The sequence below is a fragment of the Rhodnius prolixus genome, unplaced genomic scaffold (assembly GCF_049639745.1).
Source record: "Rhodnius prolixus isolate KJV_2025 unplaced genomic scaffold, Rpr scaffold_16, whole genome shotgun sequence".
Lineage (NCBI taxonomy): Eukaryota > Metazoa > Arthropoda > Insecta > Hemiptera > Reduviidae > Rhodnius > Rhodnius prolixus.
In genome coordinates, this window is record NW_027411616.1 from 2409655 (window position 1) to 2431475 (window position 21821).

At 35.4% G+C, this 21821-nt stretch overlaps 1 protein-coding gene across 11 annotated transcripts in view; it reads left to right on the top strand.

Annotated features, from left to right (window-relative positions):
* Positions 1–21821, top strand: part of Sox102F (transcription factor Sox102F) — a 411141-nt gene that overhangs the window by 150904 nt on the left and 238416 nt on the right. For 7 of the 11 annotated variants that reach the window (XM_074134517.1, XM_074134527.1, XM_074134518.1 and 4 more), the window contains one exon: positions 3067–3113. The exons of 3 other annotated variants lie outside the window; for them this stretch is intronic. In XM_074134517.1, the coding sequence (XP_073990618.1) occupies positions 3067–3113 (47 nt within the window). The remainder of the gene's footprint in view (positions 1–3066; positions 3114–21821) is intronic. One more of the 11 variants, XM_074134525.1, reaches the window with a different exon arrangement.

The window sequence follows — 21821 nt, forward strand, 5'->3', positions numbered from 1 at the left end:
CAAAGTGCGAACTCTTCTTTCCTGTGCGGATACACGGAGAAAAGGAGAAGGTTAGATTGGGCAGTAAAAGAAATAAAGAGAGGAGGGAAATGAGAGAGGTAGTAAGTTGGTCCAAAGGTTATAAATTCCTTCTTCTGCTGGAAGGAATAAAAAGGAACGAGGAATTTAATACCTAATGTATAAAATAGTTTGTGTACTGCAGGAGTATTAAGCTGGTTGATTGGCCGCCAGTGAGAAAGTTAGCCTAAGAGATAAGGAGAGCTCATAAGCGAGATAGCAGGATAGTAAGAGAATGAATGTTAGATATAAAACCGGTCGGCCAGACAAGGATGGACAATTTAGCCGGGCAAGCAGCGCTCTCCCATCTGCAGCGGCCGCGGACAGCCGGTCAACAAACTCTGTGATAATTTTATTTGGACCGAGGAATTCACTCACATGCAGGGTATTTGTTAAGAGCGGATGAATTAAATCCACTAAGATAGCAGGCCTTCCCCACCTTGCAACTCGCCTATATTTGTATTTACTTTCTTCTCGGTCATGCTGCCTGAGGCCGAACGGGCCAAGGGCGTCTTGCCAGGGATGCTTTGCCCTTCGGCACCCTACTGGACAGCACTACCTCGGACAGAACCTGTATCCAACTTCAACTAATTGTACATATTACCCAATTGTTCACCTCAATAATTCAAGCTGGAACCCACCAGTAGCTTTCTGTTAGGCCTCTGGGCGAAAATATTTTCAAAAAAATAAAAACAATATAAATAAAAAGTAAAGAAAATAATACAGATATGCTGCAGCGCTTATTTTTTTATTATTTTCTTAAATAAAAAGGAAGCCCCAAAAAGTCGGTTAGGTCTCAACCTCTTACACATGAACCTTCTCACTTTATATTACGGATGAGTTACGCTCGTAGCTTGAGCCATATTTGATTAATTTCATCTTCCATTATGCTATAGTAAATATACAAATCAAAAAGATTTAGGAACTTGTCGAAATACTTTTATGAACTTTTTAAGATTGATTGATTGATTTATTTTATATATACTTTTTATTTTTGTATAAGTTTATACCGATTTTATTATTTCTTAAAAAGGAAGGTGAAATCAGCAAATGACAAATCTATTGCCTGCAGCACTTACGTAGCCCAGGAATGTCAGAGAGACAAGGATAGAAGTAGTTCCCCTCCCACTTCGTTACTATCAGTTGATAACGTCTTCTATTCGGGATTGTAAGTATGGAGGCGACTTACATGGTTAAAGCTCTCTTCTCTCCTGAATTGTACGAGTCCACAGTAATACAAATCATTACTGTGCCAATTATCACTACAATCCAAAACTTGTAAACACATTAAATAATTAAAAATCTAGAGAGCACATGGAAAGTTCTTCACTCGTTCAAAGCTAGGTGACAACGAAAATTCAGCGGATAATTTAATAGAATCTTTCATTTTCTTCACTCAATTATCTAATTTATGGGGAAATTTAATATTTCATATTGTTGAGAAATTAATATTCTAAATCAGTATTCCTTCTATATCACGTCATATCTTTGACAATTTTTTTATTTTTTCTATAAAAGATAAAACTCCCAAATTTTCTTTAAAACAAAGGGCAAATCCTCCTTATAACTGTATTTTTTTTTCTTTTTGCAACAAGCTATATCAAATAGGTTTTGAGGAAAAACTTGCCGAAAATTAGAAAAAACGTCATTTTCAGAAAAAATTCTTCTTCTTGTTACCACCTTTTTTGTAACGCGCGAACTGAATTTCATGAATGAGGATGTCATTCGATTCAAAATTGCTTGTAGGTGAGCCTTTTGGGAGTCTCGAAGCTGTAGTTGTAATGGGAGAGAAATTAGCCTCATTTAAAGCCCCTCTAAAGTTATTATTACTAAAAGCTCTGTAAATGTAAGGTTTTAATAAAATGTGGCAGGATGAAGAGTGGTAGGGGAAGTATTGCAATCATGCCGTATTCAGAGTTTTATTTCTCTTTGCCCTTTTAGGCAGAAATAATGTAAATTTGTATTACGTATTTGTATCACGAGGAAGTACTGTATTCGCGGTTTGATTTCTCATACGGAATCGCTATTTGCCCACAAATAAATACCTTCAACTTTTATTCGAAACGTCTTCAAAAATAAAAACTTGTTTCTGGAGTATTTTGGAGATAGCAATTCTAAACATTCTTTCAAAATATCTCTTTAATGGGAGATAATGTTCCGCTGGTAATAACAACAAGTTATAATCAACGTATTGCTGATTCCAAATGTTGAGAAAATCCGTAAACCTTCATAAAATAGACTTTTAAAGGTTTGGCATTTTCAGGAAAACGGCATTGTCGATTATTTTAAAAGTTAGAATGATAATTAAAGAAATATTTAACCATTACTTTAACAGGAAAGTATAAGCAAAAAATTAATTGGATTTATGTTTCAGGAAAATCTACGTGTTTGATGTCAAATGTTTGTGTGCGTGGTTGTCTAGAACCACAAGGCATCAATCCAAACTTTTTATCCCCTACTCCTGGCGTAAATCAGCCTAATTATTCTAAATAGATATCGTAATATTTATTTATCACTAGATATATTTAGAAGTGTTCAAATCAAGGGGAAAAATAAATGTATCCAAAAGGTACAAAAATCTCCTTAACAAAAACTTACAGTTTAAAAAGTTAAGTATAAGGGTTGATTAAACGCCAAAAGGTATGTTCCTTTTAGCGAATAATCAACTCTGATACTTAACTTTTTAAACTGTTTTTGTTAAGGAGATACAGTAGTAGCGATTTTTCTATTTTGCAGAAATGGGGGCGGTTATGAAGCGTGGCTGGGAGATCCCCAGTTCGAATCACGCATATGACTACTTTTTATTTGTTAGAAAAAAATGTTTTTAGTAAAAGTTTGAGCTTCCGCCCCCTCGTCCACGACACCTAATTGGTAGTTGGACGTTAAGCCCCGCCTGAAAAATTAGCCAATTGCTTTGCTTACATTGCCTGATTAGTTCAGAAAGCCATCTTCATTTGTACATCGCCATTGCGTAAGTGTGGCGACTACATTGAACTCTTTCTGTTGCAGGAAGGAATGGAGCAACCTCTCAAACCATCAGCCATATATTGCAGTAGGTGAGTGCCACTAAACTAATCTAGCATTTATATGATTATCTCCTTAACAAAAACTTACAGCTTAAAATGTTAAGTATAAGGGTTGATTAAACGCCAAAAGGTACACAAATCAGCAAGTACCCTACATTTCATTAGTACTTCATTGATATCATTTAAGAAATTTTACTAATAATAATAAGAATTTTTTTGTGAAAATAATAAAATGTATATTTCTTCATCATAACTAAATAGAAGCTTATTTTAACTCTATTCCAAATTATTTTTCTGATTTATCTCTATTATGCCCTTTATTCTGTGTAATCATTAAAATAGAAAAAGACAAAGTTAGAGTTGGTTACTATTTAAATTTGAATCAAGAAGTTAGAACAAAATTTGAATCTTCAATTCGTCTAACAGAAGTATTATTATATTGTTTTATTTAACAAAATACAAAAAAAATACAAAAGTAAAGAAATAAAATTAAAATAAAAGACGTACACTTGGTCGAAAACATCAGCGGGGTTGTTGTTAAATTCCAAAGTGTAAACATAAATTATAAAGAACATAAACTAACTAAAATAAACTTTTTATCAAAATACTTAAACGGAAAATTTTATTACAAATGTTCTTATTTTTTCGTGTACCAAGAAAACTATTAATTATTCTTATAAATTATTTTTATTTTAATTTTCTAACAGAAGTATTTGAGAGCAAAAATAACACACAGTTAATAACAAGTAAATTATTCAACAATTATTATTCATTTCTCAGTTGTAATTTAATGTAGACCATTTAATTGAGTACTTGCAGTAAAATACTTTAATGATTAACTGTCCTAAATATGTGCAAATCTTATCTATTTTATATTCCATATATACATATAAGATTGTGGGAAGAACACCTAGATTAAGAATGTAGTTGAAGAAAACTATATTGTTTAATATTAACCCAGAATAATTATTACCTATTATTTTTAACCCTTGAATACATAAAGTAACAATCACTTTAATCGAAGAATTAACTTAAACCGACGATTTTTTTTTAAAAACTAAATAAATAAAATAAACATAACGTTTTTCTTTTCTACCTGTGATTAATGGTTTGATTATTACAGATTAATAGATATTACAGTCAATCTAAGTGAAATGGTGCGCTACTTGAACAAATATTTTGTAGATGAAAATGGCCAGGATAAGGGTCCGTAAGGTCTAATATATTCTAAAAATATCAATGAAAAGTTAATGCAGTAAAATTTCTTAAATGATATCAATGAAGTATTAATGAAATGTTGGGTACTTGCTGATTTGTGTACTTTTGGCATTTAATCAACCCGTATACTTAAAATTTTAAACTGTAAGTTTTTGTTAGAGATTTTTGTACCTTTTGGATAGATTTCCCTTTTTGCTTTACAGATTTTCTTAACATTTGGAATAAGCAATAGTATCATTATAACCTGGTGTTAAGTGAGACCCGTAACTACCACTGGAGAGGTCTTTTAAATGAACGGTCCCCAAATAATCCACAACAGTTTTCTTCGGTAAACGTTTCAATTAAAATTGAAAGGTATTCGTAAATAACAAAATTAAACTGCGATTTCAGTACTTTCTTTTAAGGGGAGTAGAAAAAATTATAGCGCGTTTACAGTTCTTCTCCCTAAAAGGCAAAGAGAAATTAAACTTCAAATATGCACGATTGCAATACTTCCCTTTAGTAGCTGTAAGAGTAGGATGTCACCTTAATATCACGAACCACTTCTTCCTGCCAAAATTTATCAATATTGGTCGTAGTTATTGATTATTAAGGCGGGCCTTACTTAAGTGATGTAAACTTCGTTTCTAATGTTGAAAACTCGAGATCCACAAAAGCTTTATCCACATAAAATTTCGAATCGAATGACAATTCATCCATAATTCGAACTATTGCAGTACTTCCTCATAGTAGGGGTAAGGGCACTTCACAGCCACGTAGAGGAGCTTTATCACTTCTTCGTGCTCAATTTTATCAAAATCGGACTAAGGGTTATAGAAATATTGGTAATAATAGTTTTAGAAAGGGCCTTTTTTGTGTGGGGCAAACTCCCCTCCTTATGAGGCACAGCGTCGAGACTTTTAAAGTGCAAATCTGTACAAAATTTTGATTCGAATGACACTTCATTCATGAAAATCGGTTCACGCGTCGATAATTTGAATCGATTGCTATACTTTCCCTTAACAGGTGTAAGAGCAGATCGTCGCTTAGATGTTACGTAGGGGAGCCCTAACTCTTTCATCCTACCAATTTTTATCAAAATCGGGCCAAGATTTACTGACTAATTAGTAATAATAATTTTGAAGGGGGCCTCACATACATTCGATGTACAGCGTCGATACCCCCAAAAGGCACATCTAAATAAAATTCCGAATCGAATGACACCTCATTCATGAAAATCGGCCCACGCGTTTAGGCGCTACGTTGTTTACAAAAAAGGTAACAACAAGAAGAAGAAGAAGAAGAAGAAGAACATTTTCTGAAAATGCCGTTTTTGCTCAATTTCGGCAACTTTTTTCTCGAAACCTATTAGATCTGGGTTGTTGCAAAAAAATTACAGTCATAAAGGAGGGTTTGCCCTTTATTTTAAAGAAAATTTGGGAATTTTATCTTTTATAGAAAGAGAGAAAAACATTGTCAAAGTTGGGTGTTTTTCAACGTTACACTTTTTCGTGCAGTTTTTGATGGTCAACCTTTATACAACTGTCCTACCGGACAGTTTTAATCATTTTCAAATAACGCCAATTATCCAGCCAATTCTCATCAGCGCATACACTCTTTAATAGTTCTTTAAAAGGCATGCTATCCTTAACTAGTGCTCCATGGATTACCATTACGTTCTTAGAATGCTAAGTATTGAATTATGATTCAAAAACTAAAACATCGCCGAAAATTAAAATTGGAAATACTTTAGGCCCGATAATAAGGATTTGATCAGAATCGATCATAAAATGGTCAGTACTTTTAATATTTGGTGTTTTTCTCTATTTCGTGTTTAGGTCGGAGTGAGAATTATTTCGAGACTGCTTCACCGACCTTAAAATTCTATTCTAAAATACTCTTACGAACATTATTATTAGAAAACATACATATACATAATTTTTAATCAATGGTAAAGTTTTTTTTTTATACAACCAGTATTAAATCTACATAACTTGCAGTATTAAGTAGCCGACACACGGTCGCGTAGCTTCCAGCTGCACCGACGCACACAATTAGCCCCCTAATTCCTTGGATGCACAACACACATGCCCCAAAGTAATCTCGCATTAATTCTTACACTACACTAGACGCATATTAAAACGGTCTGTAGGACAGTTGTATAAGGGTAGATCGTCAAAAACTGCACGAAAAAGAGTCACCCTGAAAAAACCAAACTTTAACCATTTTTTCATCTTTTTCTATAAAAGATAAAATTCCCAAATTTTTTGTATAATATAGGTCATATCCTCGTTTATAAACTTTTTTCGTAATAACGTAGATTAATTAGTTTTTGAGGAAAACGATGCGAAAAATGGGCAAAAACGGCATTTTCAAAAATTAGTCTGGTCACCTATTTTGTAAACAACGTAGCGCCTAAACTCGCGGAACGATTTTCATATAGATGGGCCTCCATCCATTTTTGCCAGTGACGGCACTTAAGCACCTGAATCTCCAGCTTTGCCCCATCGGGGAATTTATTACCATTAAATATTTAAAAAAGCAAATCATGACTGTAAAGTCTAACAGAGAAACACAGGTATAAAGCTAACAGCCTAGCTCCTTCTAGTAGCTGCTAATTATCATATTAGCTCCTGTAATGTTGAAAATTATATTCCTACTGTGTGAGAAGTCAGTTATTTCCATTTAATACACTCACACAGTTTTTCAACACGGATAATGTATTAACTGCTGCACAATGTGCTCACTGCTACACAATGTGTCGTCTTTTAGCACTCGCTAATTAATCATGTTTACTCTCTCTAATTACACAGGAAGTGCTCATTTCGAGCTACGCTAAACAGAAAAGTAATACATTTTTTTTAACAAACTTCACTCAGTAATTTATACTGAACCCTTTCATTGCAAAAGTTCGTTTTGTTTCACAGAATTGCATTATTTTTTTCAATACAGGTGGATACAGTGGTTTTAGTTACGTTCTGCATCCAATTCAAAACAATGTAAGCTAGCCGATCGGCCACTTTTCGTTTTTTTTTTTAAATTTTATTATATTTTATTATCATATTGATTATAATTATATTTCTTTATTAGATAGAGTGGAGGATAAAATTTGTGAACATGATGATGTGTGGGAAGACATTAGCGCCAACTTAGAGTTTTTTTTGAAGATTTAAGGCGCGTCAACATTTGAGTTATTGAGCTTTTTCAGTGCACAGCCGGCCTCCGGACAGTGTTCTTTCGTTTGAGGCAACTCTATCCATCACCAGTGAAAGTGAGCTGTAAGAAACTTCTAGGAAGGGAAAATCTATTGGCCAGCAGTTGGATTCGAACCCCGCGACGAATCATACGCTAACTACGGAGCTAAAATCTTCCCTCATTCATGCTATTGTTGTACACTACAGGACAGAATAAAACTTAAGCGTGTAAGCTTCAGTGCTTTCCTCTCTCTATGCTGTCCTCCATCTACTGGTGACTTGCATTTATTATTTTTAAACAATATCGAATGTACAGGCACTTGAATGCAGTTTTCTAAGAAAATGGCAGGTAAAAATAATCCAGCCCGAAAGACTTGTACCGCTTACCTACTGTGACGGTGATGCAGTAGTCCCACTAGCTATATCCCATTCACCTTGCTCTTGTTGCAGCCTTCTATTTTTCAAAATAGAATTTTCTGCATTTTGAGATTTCTTTCCAAATGGCTGCTAGATGTTATTGAAACTTGTTCTGCGAGAGGGGATCATGAGATATGAAAAAGTTGAGAGTCTGAAGAGAATTTGGGAGCACTTTGGAGGTGCGACCGCGTTCCCCAAAAGATGAAACATTTCAACCTTTACAACTGCTTCGGAGCATGTTATTTCAAGGTGACTAGTTAATTTGCGATACATTCCCCATGACCCATTTTTGATTTAATTAGCAATCAAATACCTGCCTTTTAAACCAAATATCTCAAAATCTAAAAATCACTGAGAAATGAAACAACATATTTATATTGTGTCCAACCAGGAAAAAATGTCTTCGAAAATTTTGTTTTTAAACAAGTTTTTTTGGAATTTCTAGGAGAGTCTGCTTGGGCATTTTGAGGAGTAATTCGAACTTTAAGTGAGACATTCCAAAATCGCAGTAAAGAAAATCGTTCACAGCACGTAGTGAGCATGTGCAATATTAGTTAACTAAACGCAATAATAAAAATGCATTTTAGGAAAATTAAAACTATTTTTGAAGGAGCCAAAGTATTTCAATGGGCTTTTCCTTGTGCGAACTATTTTTTGGGGTGAGGCTCAGGTTACACACTTTGGAACAAACCGTGTGTGTTTCTAAAAACAATTTCTATCTCCTTTTTGTTTGTGGGATTTTGTAAGATTAAGGACATTCTTTTGGTTGGCATTGTGCCAGTGGGAGAACATATCGCACATACAAGCGGTAAGATGTGTGTGGTGTTCCTGTAGGACACAGCGCATGGGACCCCAAAGGAGGGGCAGGAGGTCCGGCTGGTATCAATGAGATATTAAGCTGCACTCACCACGAGACACAGTGATTAGTCTGAACGCCGAGAGTGATTGTCTCATTAGAGTTGTAAATGGCACCACGCCACAGCGTTAAGACTAACAAGTTGGGACCATTTCTTCACAAAGCGCTCAGTCGCCCTGAAGACTCTGCCCCGCTATACCCTAGCTCACAAATATTCTTCACGCTTTTAGAGATGCATCTCTCACTCCGCGGTTTCGAGGGCAGTTTCCCTCAAAGGAACGGATGGTGGCAGCACCGAGTTTACCTACTTTGGACATTTTTGCGTGCCGCCGCACACAAGAAATAGAAAACCTTAAATTAGAAAACTACAAATAAAATAAAAACAGAATTTTCCAGGGAAAACCAAACAACAAACATTACTTTTTATTCCGAGTTCATTCACGGGCAACAGTAAGAAATGATCCTAACATTAAGTTTAATAAAAATGTGTGTTTTTAAATTTTAATAAATAACAATATAGAGATTTATTTGTAACAGAAATATACATTTACATAAATAAATTTTAGTTCAAATACTCTCTACTGCTTAGTCCTTAGACTGTGAGGAGGAAGGCTCTTGCTGCACATACGTAAAGTGTACAAACATAAGTGAAGTCAAAATCCCTACACCAAACTAAATCTTCCTTCGGTAATGGATGAGAGTGCGAACCAGGTCAGAGACGCAATTAACCTGCGTGCTACAACGGGTAAAATCAAAGCGACTACTGCAGATCTAACCACATTATCAATTGTATAATTATAATTGGTCATTGATATAATTAAAGTCGATTTAGTTTTTCTTAGAAAATTTATTTAGCAAACGAAAATGAAGAATATTTTGTTAAATTTGTTTCATAAGAAAAACAAAAAAATAAAAAATAAAAAATGCAAAAGTTGCATTTTTTTAAAAAAATTTAAGTTACTAAAAATGAAGAACAAAAAATAATATTTACTGAAAAACGTTATTTTCTTAAAGTTAGATGTTCATTCCAGGAAAAGAAAAGTCCTAAAGAAAACAAAATTTTGTTTCCATAATGCTGCAAGTACCGAATTATCATGATGCGAGTATAACCTACTTGTTTCGTTTTGGTACCAAAAAACCACCGTTTTGTTGCCAGTAGAAACAAACAATGAAGTTCCGACGGTAGTTTTTCTTTTATTTGGAATTATATAAGAGGGGTTTTCTTTTTTATTTTCTTTTCGTAATGTCCCCGAGTAAGACAAATTTAGCTTTCCTAGTTCATGGACCAGCTTAACTGAACAGAACCAGTTATCGGTATTAGAATTCAGAGAAGGAGAGATGTTTACAGTTAATTCCTACAAAATGCCACACAAAAAAAAAACGCGCGGGTCAAATTTGACCAGGCTATACCAGTTGAGGGTTATTAATAGGTCTTCAATTAAATTTCGAAGCGCAGGCCGTTCAAAAACATTACGCGGATATCACGAGTCTGCCGTAGAGCTTCTATGAACCGAAAATCTTAGGCGGATTCTGCAGCTACCCCAGTGATACAAGAACTCAACCAGGTTCGAGGAGGAGTGGAGCCGCCATATTGTGAAGAATGCTGTTCCATTGAGATTCCAGGAAGGGTATATTTCGCTCTAGTGACTTCAGCGAGCCGCTTCCAGTCCCTGTGTTTTCCAGATGTTCTCAAGTAGACTCCCCTTCATTAAAAAGGCACCAATGTTTTAGAAAGAGAGTGAGTGTGAGGTACAATCTCCCTGGTGCATATGTACTTTGCAATTGCAAATACTTTGCTAATATTCCGAAAAGAAAATACGAAGTAAATTTCTCTTTAAAACTATGAAAATTACAATAATAGAATGCGATGGAAGTGTAGAACCCCTGGGGCTGTAAAAGTGACCTTGAAGAACTTGATTAATTTTGCGATTCCGAATGAGAAATTAAAGTGCGCCCTTACCAGGCCTTGTCCAAGCAGTCGCAGAAATCCTCTTTTGGTATCCTCCATTGTAGCCTAAAACTGCCTTAGGACAGGAAGGCTGGCCCAGAGCGTAGTTCTCCAAATCTTCTCTTATTGTTTTACAGTGTTTTTTACTCACTGTTTTATTCATTTTGCTATTATGTCAAAAAAAGTAGCTAAATATCTGGGATGTGGTGGAACGCACGGCAAAATATTGGCCGATATCCACAGTGCTCTGGATTTTATGAAATTTGAGTGCGATCAGCAAGGGCGGTCCCAGCTCGGAGATGTAGTAAATTATGCAGCTTAAGTAGCAGCGAGGATTGCCCTAATGAATTCACTAACATACCAATATGTCGAATAGCAGGGGTCTCTGAGGATGGCCGAAGGGTGGCGCCGATACGTCACTAAAAGCTCCTCACCCCGCTAGTACTGAACAGATACGAATTTATTTATTAACAGTCACTTAATTAGCTCCCCAACTTGACTAACTCACAAACGGCATCGCCTTTTTATTTCTCTTCATTAGCTTACACCGCTTGTACAATTAGTTGGGATTGGCGTAGTGTAGTATCACTGTACACAACTAACCTACACTACAATGCGCATTGAATATTCCGTATGATCGTGTTGCGTACAACTCTCCATTATTCTATTATTCATATTAATATTAAATTGTATTATTCAAGTGTCTCTCCAAACAAACATGTTTTGAAACAGGCTTTTTAAAACACATCCGACAGATATCAGGGGAACGCACCAATCAAATGACCGTAACTACTACACAGCTGATGTATTTTCCAACAGTTCAGTCAGGACGGCTTTCTCTTCACCTCCTTCTCCAGACATTCCAACTTATACAATTTCCCTAATTCCCAATTTCAATTCCCAATTTCAATTCTTACTGACGTATATAATAAAGATAAGAGTTCATTAAACGACAAAAGGTACCCAAATGTCCAAGTACCCAAAATTTCATTCATACTTAACCCTTCAAAGCCGGAGTTTTTTTGGGGGGAATTTTCCAAAACTTTTTTATTTTATCTATCAAATAGGTTGTTAATAATATAGAAAACATAAATTAATTAAGATATTATTCGCCAATCTCTGGTAATGTCCTGTGACCATATGGTCACATCAGGTCAATAGGGTACTAGTATACAACGCCATCTTTTTTCAACAAAAATGCCTTATTTACTTGATTGTAAATACGGAAAAAACTTTCCTTATTTTAAAAAATGTTTAACATAAAAATTGCACCTAATTGTTTCGAATGGAGTGTTTCAAAACAAGGTATTCACAAGCCTACTTCGTTTTTTCTGCATTGTGCCCACAGATGAACATCCTTCATTTATACATCTCCTTCTTTTATCATTTGGCACCAGAATCACAAAGTGTCCCAGATCATCAGATCATATCTCAGATCTTCATCTAATGAAGGAAGGAAGTCCTGTTTTTTTGAAGCCGTTTTATAATTTGTTAGGTAACTCAACACAACCGTCCTCGGAATTCTATTGGTACATTACATCGATAATTTGGTACATTACATGTGATTTTTATAAAACACCCAAGCATTGTGAAGCACTGCACCCACCCACCACGTGAATATGGGCCACCACCATTTCTTACCACGTATATTTATTCGGTAAGCCATTATATCTTCATCCATCAGTTCCGCCCATGTTACTGTTACATTCGGGCAAGAAATTCATATATTTTTGTTTCACATGGCAATACCTATTGACTGTTCCAAGTGGAAATATCCTTGCTAAAGTAATTGCGGAATGGTCATTCCAACGGACTACCTCAATTCCGCGTTTCCAATCTAATGTGCTTCCCCCCACCCATTTCGTTATCGCTGTAATTACAGCCGCTTCAGGTGGAACAATAAAAAATTCCGGCTCACCAACAAATTCATCATCGGATTCGTTGTTATTGTAGTAAGTTTAAGGCCTCCTCGAATATCAGCCCATCTTTGACTTTGAAATGTGAATTATTGGGGAAAAAAAAGAAAAATGAAATAGTAGTCCAATGACCTGATGTGACCAAATGGTAACACAGCTTTTGAAAGTGATTTTATAAGTATAAATTTAAGTATTGAACTTTGTTATTGATACATAATTTATAACAACTATTGGTTATTGTGTTTCATATAAAAAACAAAAATTATGACATAGTTAATAAACTAAAAAATTGCAAACAATAAACTAGTGTCCAGGCTGATTGGAACAGGTTTTTTCAAAAAAGCGTAACTAACTGAAAACACTAGTTATTATGATTTTCCGTCCCTTATTACGAATAGCATACACTAACGTACACAATAGGAAAGAGAAAATCTAAATTGATTGCCTAGAATGAACAGAATTCTATTAAATGTGGCAAAATTCAACTTAGGCTTTGATGGGTGCTCGTAAAATCAGTCAATTATAAGCGGTTGAAAAAACTTACGTATGTGTTTTATTCAAATTTTATAACAATAATATCATTTAAGTAATTTTCATTTAGTTTTCCAGAACATTCCAAGCCCTTAAAGGTCTATTCTATGAAGGTTTACGGATTTTCTCAACATTTGGAATCAGCAATACGTTGATTATAACTTGTTGTTATTACCAGCGGAACATTATCTCCCATTAAAGAGATATTTTGAAAGAATGTTTAGAATTGCTATCTCCAAAATACTCCAGAAACAAGTTTTTATTTTTGAAGACGTTTCGAATAAAAGTTGAAGGTATTTATTTGTGGGCAAATAGCGATTCTGTATGAGAAATCAAACCGCGAATACAGTACTTCCTCGTGATACAAATACGTAATACAAATTTACATTATTTCTGCCTAAAAGGGCAAAGAGAAATAAAACTCTGAATACGGCACGATTGCAATACTTCCCCTACCACTCTTCATCCTGCCACATTTTATTAAAACCTTACATTTACAGAGCTTTTAGTTATAATAACTTTAGAGGGGCTTTAAATGAGGCTAATTTCTCTCCCATTACAACTACAGCTTCGAGACTTCCAAAAGGCTCACTACAAGCAATTTTGAATCGAATGACATCCTCATACATGAAAGTCAGTTCGCGCGTTACAAAAAAGGTGGTAACAAGGAGAAGAATTTTTTCTGAAAATGACGTTTTTTCTAATTTTCGGCAAGTTTTTCCTATTTGATATAGCTTGTTGCAAAAAGAAATTAAATTTGAAACTAATATATTCAGGCTATTAATAAATGGTGACGTATATAACTTTCATAAGGAAGAGGTCTGTAAATTGTGGAACATCTCTTAGTAACATAGGATGCCCTGTTTATTCCAGTTTTCAATCAAATATTTGAAACAATATATTGTATCTGAGGAGAGCACATCAAATATCGTTAATATCTTAACTTTTGATAGTGTTGAAAAAATAAGTAATGCTTATTTTTACCTATTAGAGATCTGTGGACTGTCAGCAGAATTGAAATTAACAACATTGTCAATATCAATAATTAATATTCTGTAAAGTCGAAAAATTATTATTATTATTAATAAAAGTATTATTTGGTAACTATATAATTATTTTGCAAAGGATATTATTTTAAATAGTGAAACTGAGAATGTTTCACAGTTCTATGCCAATAGATGTATTACACGTAGCAATAAATAACATAATACTACTATGGTGCACTCGTTTAGGCGCTACGTTGTTTACACAAGAAAAAGGTAACAACAAAAATAACATAAACCATTTTTGAAAAAGCCATTTTACCTCATTTTTGGCCCCTTCTTTTTTGAATTCTGTTTCATCCTCGATATTGAGATAAAAATTACACTTCTATTCGAGAAATCTTAAAGAATATTTGGGAAAGATACATTGGAAACGAGAAAAAATTGTAAAAGTTTTGTTTTGTCAACGTAACGCTTTGACGTGCAGTTTTAGACGATCAACCCTTGTACAACTGCCCAACCGAACAGTTTTAATGTGCTGGATACATAGGATACCATACGATGTACGAAGTCAAAATATCCTGACTCAAAATTTAGGTTTTTTGAAATATTAGAAAATTTTATTTTCCAATATTTCCTTCAGTGTTGCATCTCTTATGTTCATACTTCAGTCAATTGTGAAGACCATTGTAATCTGCAATTCTGCTAAAATACATAGAAATGCGTAGGATGGAGAAATTGCGACTCAAATTTTAGTTTATGTGAAAGATTAGTAAAGTGGCGTTGTCAGCTTTAGTATTTTTTAATAAATTTTCGGGCTTTGATCCTACAGTACCCTGCTGCTAAGAATCGAAAGTTCCCCTAAACTTGCAACCTTGGCAAAGTATTTATTAAAAATCACTGAGGCATTGTCTAGTGTTGGTGGACTGTTCATTAATAACCGGGTGTCTACGGGATGAGCGCTGCTACGCTGCCAACAGCTCGCCGCTTGCTGCTTATCTGCAACCAGCAAAGTTGCAAGTCAATATCATCATTAAAACGGCTATAGCAAGTTCTCCTCTCATGTGTCACACACCCTCGTAACTTTGGGGCCTTGAGTAGCTGTTGCCTTAACACATCCTAGTTCGCAAGAAAGTACTGCCATAAGTGTCAACTTTTCAAAATTAACAATCTGTCTGATGAACTTGTTTTGAAGTAATGCATTCACGAAAATGTTATGCCAAAAATCTAAAAAAGTAAAAATGGCAACAAACTTTAAACTAAATTTATCCCGTTTGTATAATGTTTTCGCTTAAGGTTCTAATTCCAAAAAATACTCCTGTTAGACCATACGCTAAATCATTTTTCTCCATTCAGCCCACCGCGAAACCTGAAATTGGAATTTCGATAATTTGACAAGAAATTCCATCCGATTGCAAAGTTTTCTCTTATAACTTATTAAAAATTCAATTAATATTCTCATGACGCCCACCGTACTTTCTCTGACGCTCACCATACTTTCTCTTACAAATTTTTAAACTTTAATCTCTTAATTTCTAAAGTTTTTACTTACAAATATTACTTAATCTTGGGATTTTAAAGGTATTCAACTCTTTCTTTCTAAAATCGGATATTTCAGCGAAGTGACACTAGAACAGGCCTTTACAACCTTTTTTACCTAACTTGCAATTTTGCGGACATGTTGACAGGCCACGCGAGAACTTTTCCACCCTTTCTTCACCACGAAAAATACTTTTTTTTAGTTCTCAGATGTGTTTTCAGGGAGAAATTATGTCGCTGGAAATATTTCATGATAAATTAACATTTATATTTATAAATTAACACAACCACCTGAAAATTATTTTTCTTAAGAAAAATGTTTGTACCAACAAATGTGTTTTCTATGGATTGGAAAGAAAACAATGTCGGTCCAACTAAACTGGTAGGTAATGTTCGGGTTGTTCCAATCCTGCCGATACAAGCAGATATCTCTTTGTTGCTAAAGTTATTATTAAAAACTGCATACTTTCTATCGATACAATTTTGATATTGATACTTGAATGTAGACATTTTAATGTAATTAAAATTTATTCTGAATAGTTTGGAACGCTCGTTTGAGAGTTTGTTAACAAACTAGAGATGTCAGGACGTTTATAGGAACTGCAGGCTCCTCAGGAGACGGGTAAACTAGGATATATCCAGTACTAAGAAGGCGTACACCGCCTGGAACATTCATAACCTTTCTCCTTAAGGCTGCGTCCGTCGAGGTTGATCAAGTGCAACACGAACCAAGCACATGAGCAGCTGTGATTCAGGGGTAGAATATTTTCGAAGACTGGCCAAACACTTGCGGAAAGAGTTGCTTAATTCAGTTTTCCCACCTTGTTCCATCTGAATCCGAATTTTAAAAAACTGTATATTTATATTAAAATATAAGAGGACTAAATTGTAGCCTAATGTACACCGTATGGTTTCGTCAAGCAGAGATACCTGACTTAATAATTTGCAGATTAAGCTATAACAAGAATGAACATGAAAAGAATTTCTTTAATGCCGCTCGAAATGAATGGTAGAAACAAGCAAAAGTTCGATGTTAATTTTAATTAATGAAGAAATGATTTTATTAAGAAAATTACTTTTAAATAATCTAAATGGCTTATTTAATCAATATAAATTATTTAGGTATAGACTTGGTGGGATCCCAGTACCGTATTGCGAATCATTCCCTGTAAGCCAAATTTCGGTGTAACGCACTGCTATACAAACTGTGTAATGTTGGTAAGAATTAATTAAGAATCAAATATTCGAAGTATAGAGAATTGTAGCGAGATATGTCGGGCGAATTCCACCAGATGTTGTTATTTTTAAATCTTTACTCAAAATGAGAAAGTTAATGATAAGTTTAAGAACATTTAACTGAATCATCCATTCTTTGAAAATAATTTCGAAATTTTGATACTTGGCTTAAGTATTATTTGATACTTTGAAAATGAGTATTTAAATACACCCTGGGCATTCTTTCAGATCATTCAGCAAATTGCATTAACCGAATTAGTACGATGGTAATGGTTGGTCATTTATTTATTTATTATTAACCTGGACTTGGTAAATGAGTAATTTTTATTTTAAACAATAAATTTGAAGCCAAACAATACTTTAGTTTAGAAATAAAAATATATTTAAATAAAAAGCGACAGGTCTGCTAGTAAGGGCTGGGATCATCTTCAACTATAGAGATTACTACTAGGAGCGGAATTTTGGAACTCCATGTACTTTGAACTGACATGGTGGAAGAAGTTGTTAGATGACGGGCGATGAATCGATATACTTTAGTGGTGGCGTCGATTCTTGCTTGCTGGATGGAGGGTGTATCTAATGTATAATAAAAGTGTAGGGCAATATGGGTATACAAGTGGATGGGGCAGAAGCAGGTAGGGTAAGAATATTAACAGCACTAGACGGAGGATGGTTGTCGTTTGTGCGAGGTTGGGAGATGGTGACACTAAAAGAGCTTTCTTCTTCTTATGTAGGAGTTGGGAGTGTGTGTAGCGAGGTGTCCTGCAAGCTGGGGATTACTAACTCATCTCTCTAGTCCTTCACTCCGGCCCCCTGCTCCTGGGATTAGGGGCAAATTAGACCCAGCCGTCATAACCACTGGCCAGCTAACGTCTTTTCTCTTTTAGTTCGCTCCATCGCCACTAATCATCTACAGATCCTTCTACGCAGTCACCTACTCCACAGTTTCTTATAGTGCCTCACAATCATTCAATATATATATATACGCACTACATACATTTACTGACAATAATACCAACTTAATTAATTTATTGTTTGTCAACTGTAAACTTGGATGTTGCCGTAACGTGAGCAATATAAATTACAATTCTAATTTGTTAACAGGATAATATGAAAGAATAGGCTCGTAAAAGTAAATATTACGGTCGTGACGATCTTAGAATATCAAGCGACATATTCTTCACTGTCATCAAATATAATCTCTTCTGTGTGTGTAACAACGACCGTATTCATCCAGGAGGTATCCCGGCCGAAATTGGATCACAAAAGGCTTCTTGAAACAGCAATCGTAACTGGTCCTGAAGACTAACCAGCAAAACCGCTCACAAAATACTTCTTGCTCTTACTTGGACTGAACTAGAACTGAACGGAAAAGCAAAACATTCCAACCTAAACTCGATCCAAACTCTCTAGAAGAACAATCCAGACTATCATGATGCACCCGATAACCTGATCACTACGAATCACTCTTTTTCTTGAACTTACCCGGTTTTGCTGAATCAAAGTTTCTTTATGGAATTATTTATTAGGACGCAGGGGCGGATCCTGTTTCAGGAAGAGGGGGCCTTAATGTGGAACACCACGGAAGTGGAGACAACCGAGTACCTTACGGATACCTGAGTAAAGATACGGCGCCCGTGTTGTTGATGTATCGCTCCCTGTCTGTGAAGCATATTATATGGACTATTCCAGTGGGAATAGCGGAGGACCTCGGTAATAACGCGGACCCTGTTGATAGGCTGGTTAAAATTTAAAAAATACTAGTCCATTCGATCAATTTAACTTGTGATGTGGTTGTTTGCTATCGGATGATAGTAAAGTAAAGTAATAGCCTATTTTTTCAGGCAGGCTTTACGCCCAACTACCAATTAGGTGTCGTGGACGGAGGCGACTAGCAAACATACTTTACTGTTAATTCCTTTTATTATCCATTGCAAGGCCTAAGACCGGGAATCGAACCCAGTACTACAATACATATTAGCTTCGCAGGTCTCGCCTCTAACCGCTCGGCTACCGTGGCGCCCCTATCCGATGATAGTTCGTATCACAGTTGATTGCAAGTGGTAAGAATGTATGGGAGGGCGTATTTCTGTTTATTGTCCTTTCTGCTCACAAAAAACTTACATTTCGGGCCACTCTTAAAGTTTAAGATTGCCTTCTAGGCGTAATTGGTTAAAAATGGCGTTATGCGTCTGGTATAATGTCCAGATTGCAGATGTCCGAGGACCGGGTAGTGGACTTTTCAGTGCTTGTTATGTTTCTGCTGAGTTGTTACACAACTCACCTTTAGAAGGAATTAGGCTTCCTTGAGGGCATTTAACTCAAAGGCTTTTAACTCCAGACTGGTGCTGGAAATGTTCTAGGAGAGCTGGAGCTTCTAAAGATGGATCAGCTATAGTTGGAGCCCTTGATGACGAATAATTAGTAAAGTAGCAGAAGGTAAATAGGCCCATTGTATGGATTTGAAGAATAATTGTATTTCGTCTAGGGAGAATTAACAAATGGCATCACTAATTTACTAAGAGATAAAGTTTAAAATTTGACATTTTTCTGAATTTTAATTAGCAAAAGAAAGTGACTACTTTTTGAAATGTTTTCGCTTTGTTCAAATACCTGCTGCTATAGAGACGATCCGAGAGTCTTTCAAGAAAACAAATAATAGTAGATGCTCAAAGCTAGAGATGGATATCGTCTCTTTTTTTAAGTCTTGGTTTTCTCATCTCTGAAGGGGAATAGAATCTGATCCAGCTTACAGAGCCAGAGTACACAGCTTACAGACAATATTGCTGGCTATATATAATGCAGACTGATGTATACTTAAAACTGTGTGAACATAAATTCCATCATGTAAAAGAGTCCATCTTACGCCTCAAAATGCATGACAGGTTAGCGGAGTGATCTCTGCTCACTGATTTTGCAGTTATTAAGAGGATGTGAAACTGAGCCGCAAGTTAGAAGAAGCGGTTAATTCCGCAGTTTTTTCTTTTTGTAATCTGGTGCGGACATTCCCTCGAGTTACTCTTTGGGCCGTTTAAGTCATTTAATTTTCTTTGAACTTACAATTTACGCAGAAAACTAGTTGGGTTGAACATTAAAGTCTTCGATCACAGTTAAAACTTCGAAGATTTGTTCAGTAAAGTGACATTTCCAGCCAAATTTCTTTAAATTTAGACTTTTCGTCCCATATTTAATTCTTAATAATTAATTGGAGGTGATAAATAAGACATTTCACTGGAATGTATGTCCAGGACACCTAATTGGTGGTTGGACGTAATGCCCGCCTGAAGAAATAGGCAATTACTTCACTGGAATATACTTCACAAAAAAGCTCGAGCCTTCTTGCTCCTTAAGCCAATACTTATTGTAAACTACATTTTAAATAAATAAAAGTCTTTAAAGACTTGCACAGAAACTCGAAACAACTTTTTTGGACAGTCCTAAATTTTCCAACACGAATTTTGGAAATAATTTGTTAATCATAGCATTATGCAGGAAGCATAGAGGCTTCCTGCTGAATCGCTAATTCAGTGCAATGTAACACCTCTCCACCTTAAAAATATTAATAGGAATGTGGGAAATTTAAAGGAAATCTGCTGATGGGAAAAGCCGCTTGAGCTTTACAGTTGCTTTTAACTTCATCACTTCTTTAGAATCCTGGCAGTTAAGTGAAATGCCCTGTAAAAATATTTAAAAGGATATTGATGGATCTGCATGGAAGTAATCATTGATTACTTTCGATGTACTAATTTTCTTACTCGGAATTTGGGTTAGTCATTCCGGAAACAAATATTTTGCTGGTGTTAGAACTGTGAAATTTCTAAAAAAGCACTTTAGAGAATCGCCTCATTCACCCCCTCCCTAAGATACCCTGCATGAATGAAGTTGCTAAAATATGTTTCTAACAAGTGCATTAAAAACTATAAACCACTTCAGTAAAGTGACGAATCCGATTTGGCTGATTTTATCTGCAACCATTTTTGAGTTTTCCTGACTTCTCAGAAACAGGTTGCATGCCATGTTGCAAAAACCATTTGTAGGCGTCTCAATCAGGACATTCCAGAAACTCGATTCCAAAGACTTGTCGCAATTCTTCCTGTTTCGCTATTTACTTTTTATTCGTTTTTAAAGGCAATTTGTTCATCAACACCGACAGAGTCAGCAAAATGTAAAATTAAGTAAAAGAATTATCACAGAAATATTACATTACAGCTGAAAATACATCAAAACCAAGTAAAGAACAATATTGATGATAGAAACAACTTAAATATACATGCTGTTTGAGGTAATTAATAAGTTGTTTGAGCTTTAATTAGGTTTGATACAAAGTAGTATTAATAATCCAGTTTTTTAGAGTCAACAAGAGGAGGTACTTGCAAGCCGCTAGTAGATGGAACTATTTTAATTAATTTCTTTCTGGGAAGATAAACAGTGGACATTGACAGCGCCATCTTGCAATACTCTAATATTATGCAGGTATTGAAGTGATTTAACGGCATTTCTTGTGGCTGGAACCCTCGGCTATGAAAGCATTTACGGAAAGGTTTGGCTCTAACTTGAGAGTGTAAGCCCAGCGACCTGCTACTTTCTCTCGTTCGCACTCTTCGGCGTTGCTCGCTACCGCAACTTCGTACTCTTTCACTGTCGCTCCAGCACCAGCTTTTCTCTTCGCACTCCGCGGACAAACGATACAAGATAACTGTTGAAAGGTCAACCAGGAAAGATAATTGAATTCAACTGCAACTCTTATGCTAGCAAACTAAACTTATTGATTGACGTCTAAAACTAGCCTAACTGAATCCTAATAATATTTGCAATACCATTAATGTATACAACTTCATAATTTTAGGGTTAGTGAAAGAGTTGCCTGCTTACGCCTGCCTAGTCCCTCCCTCACAGGCTTCTTCCACCTCCTTATCACGGA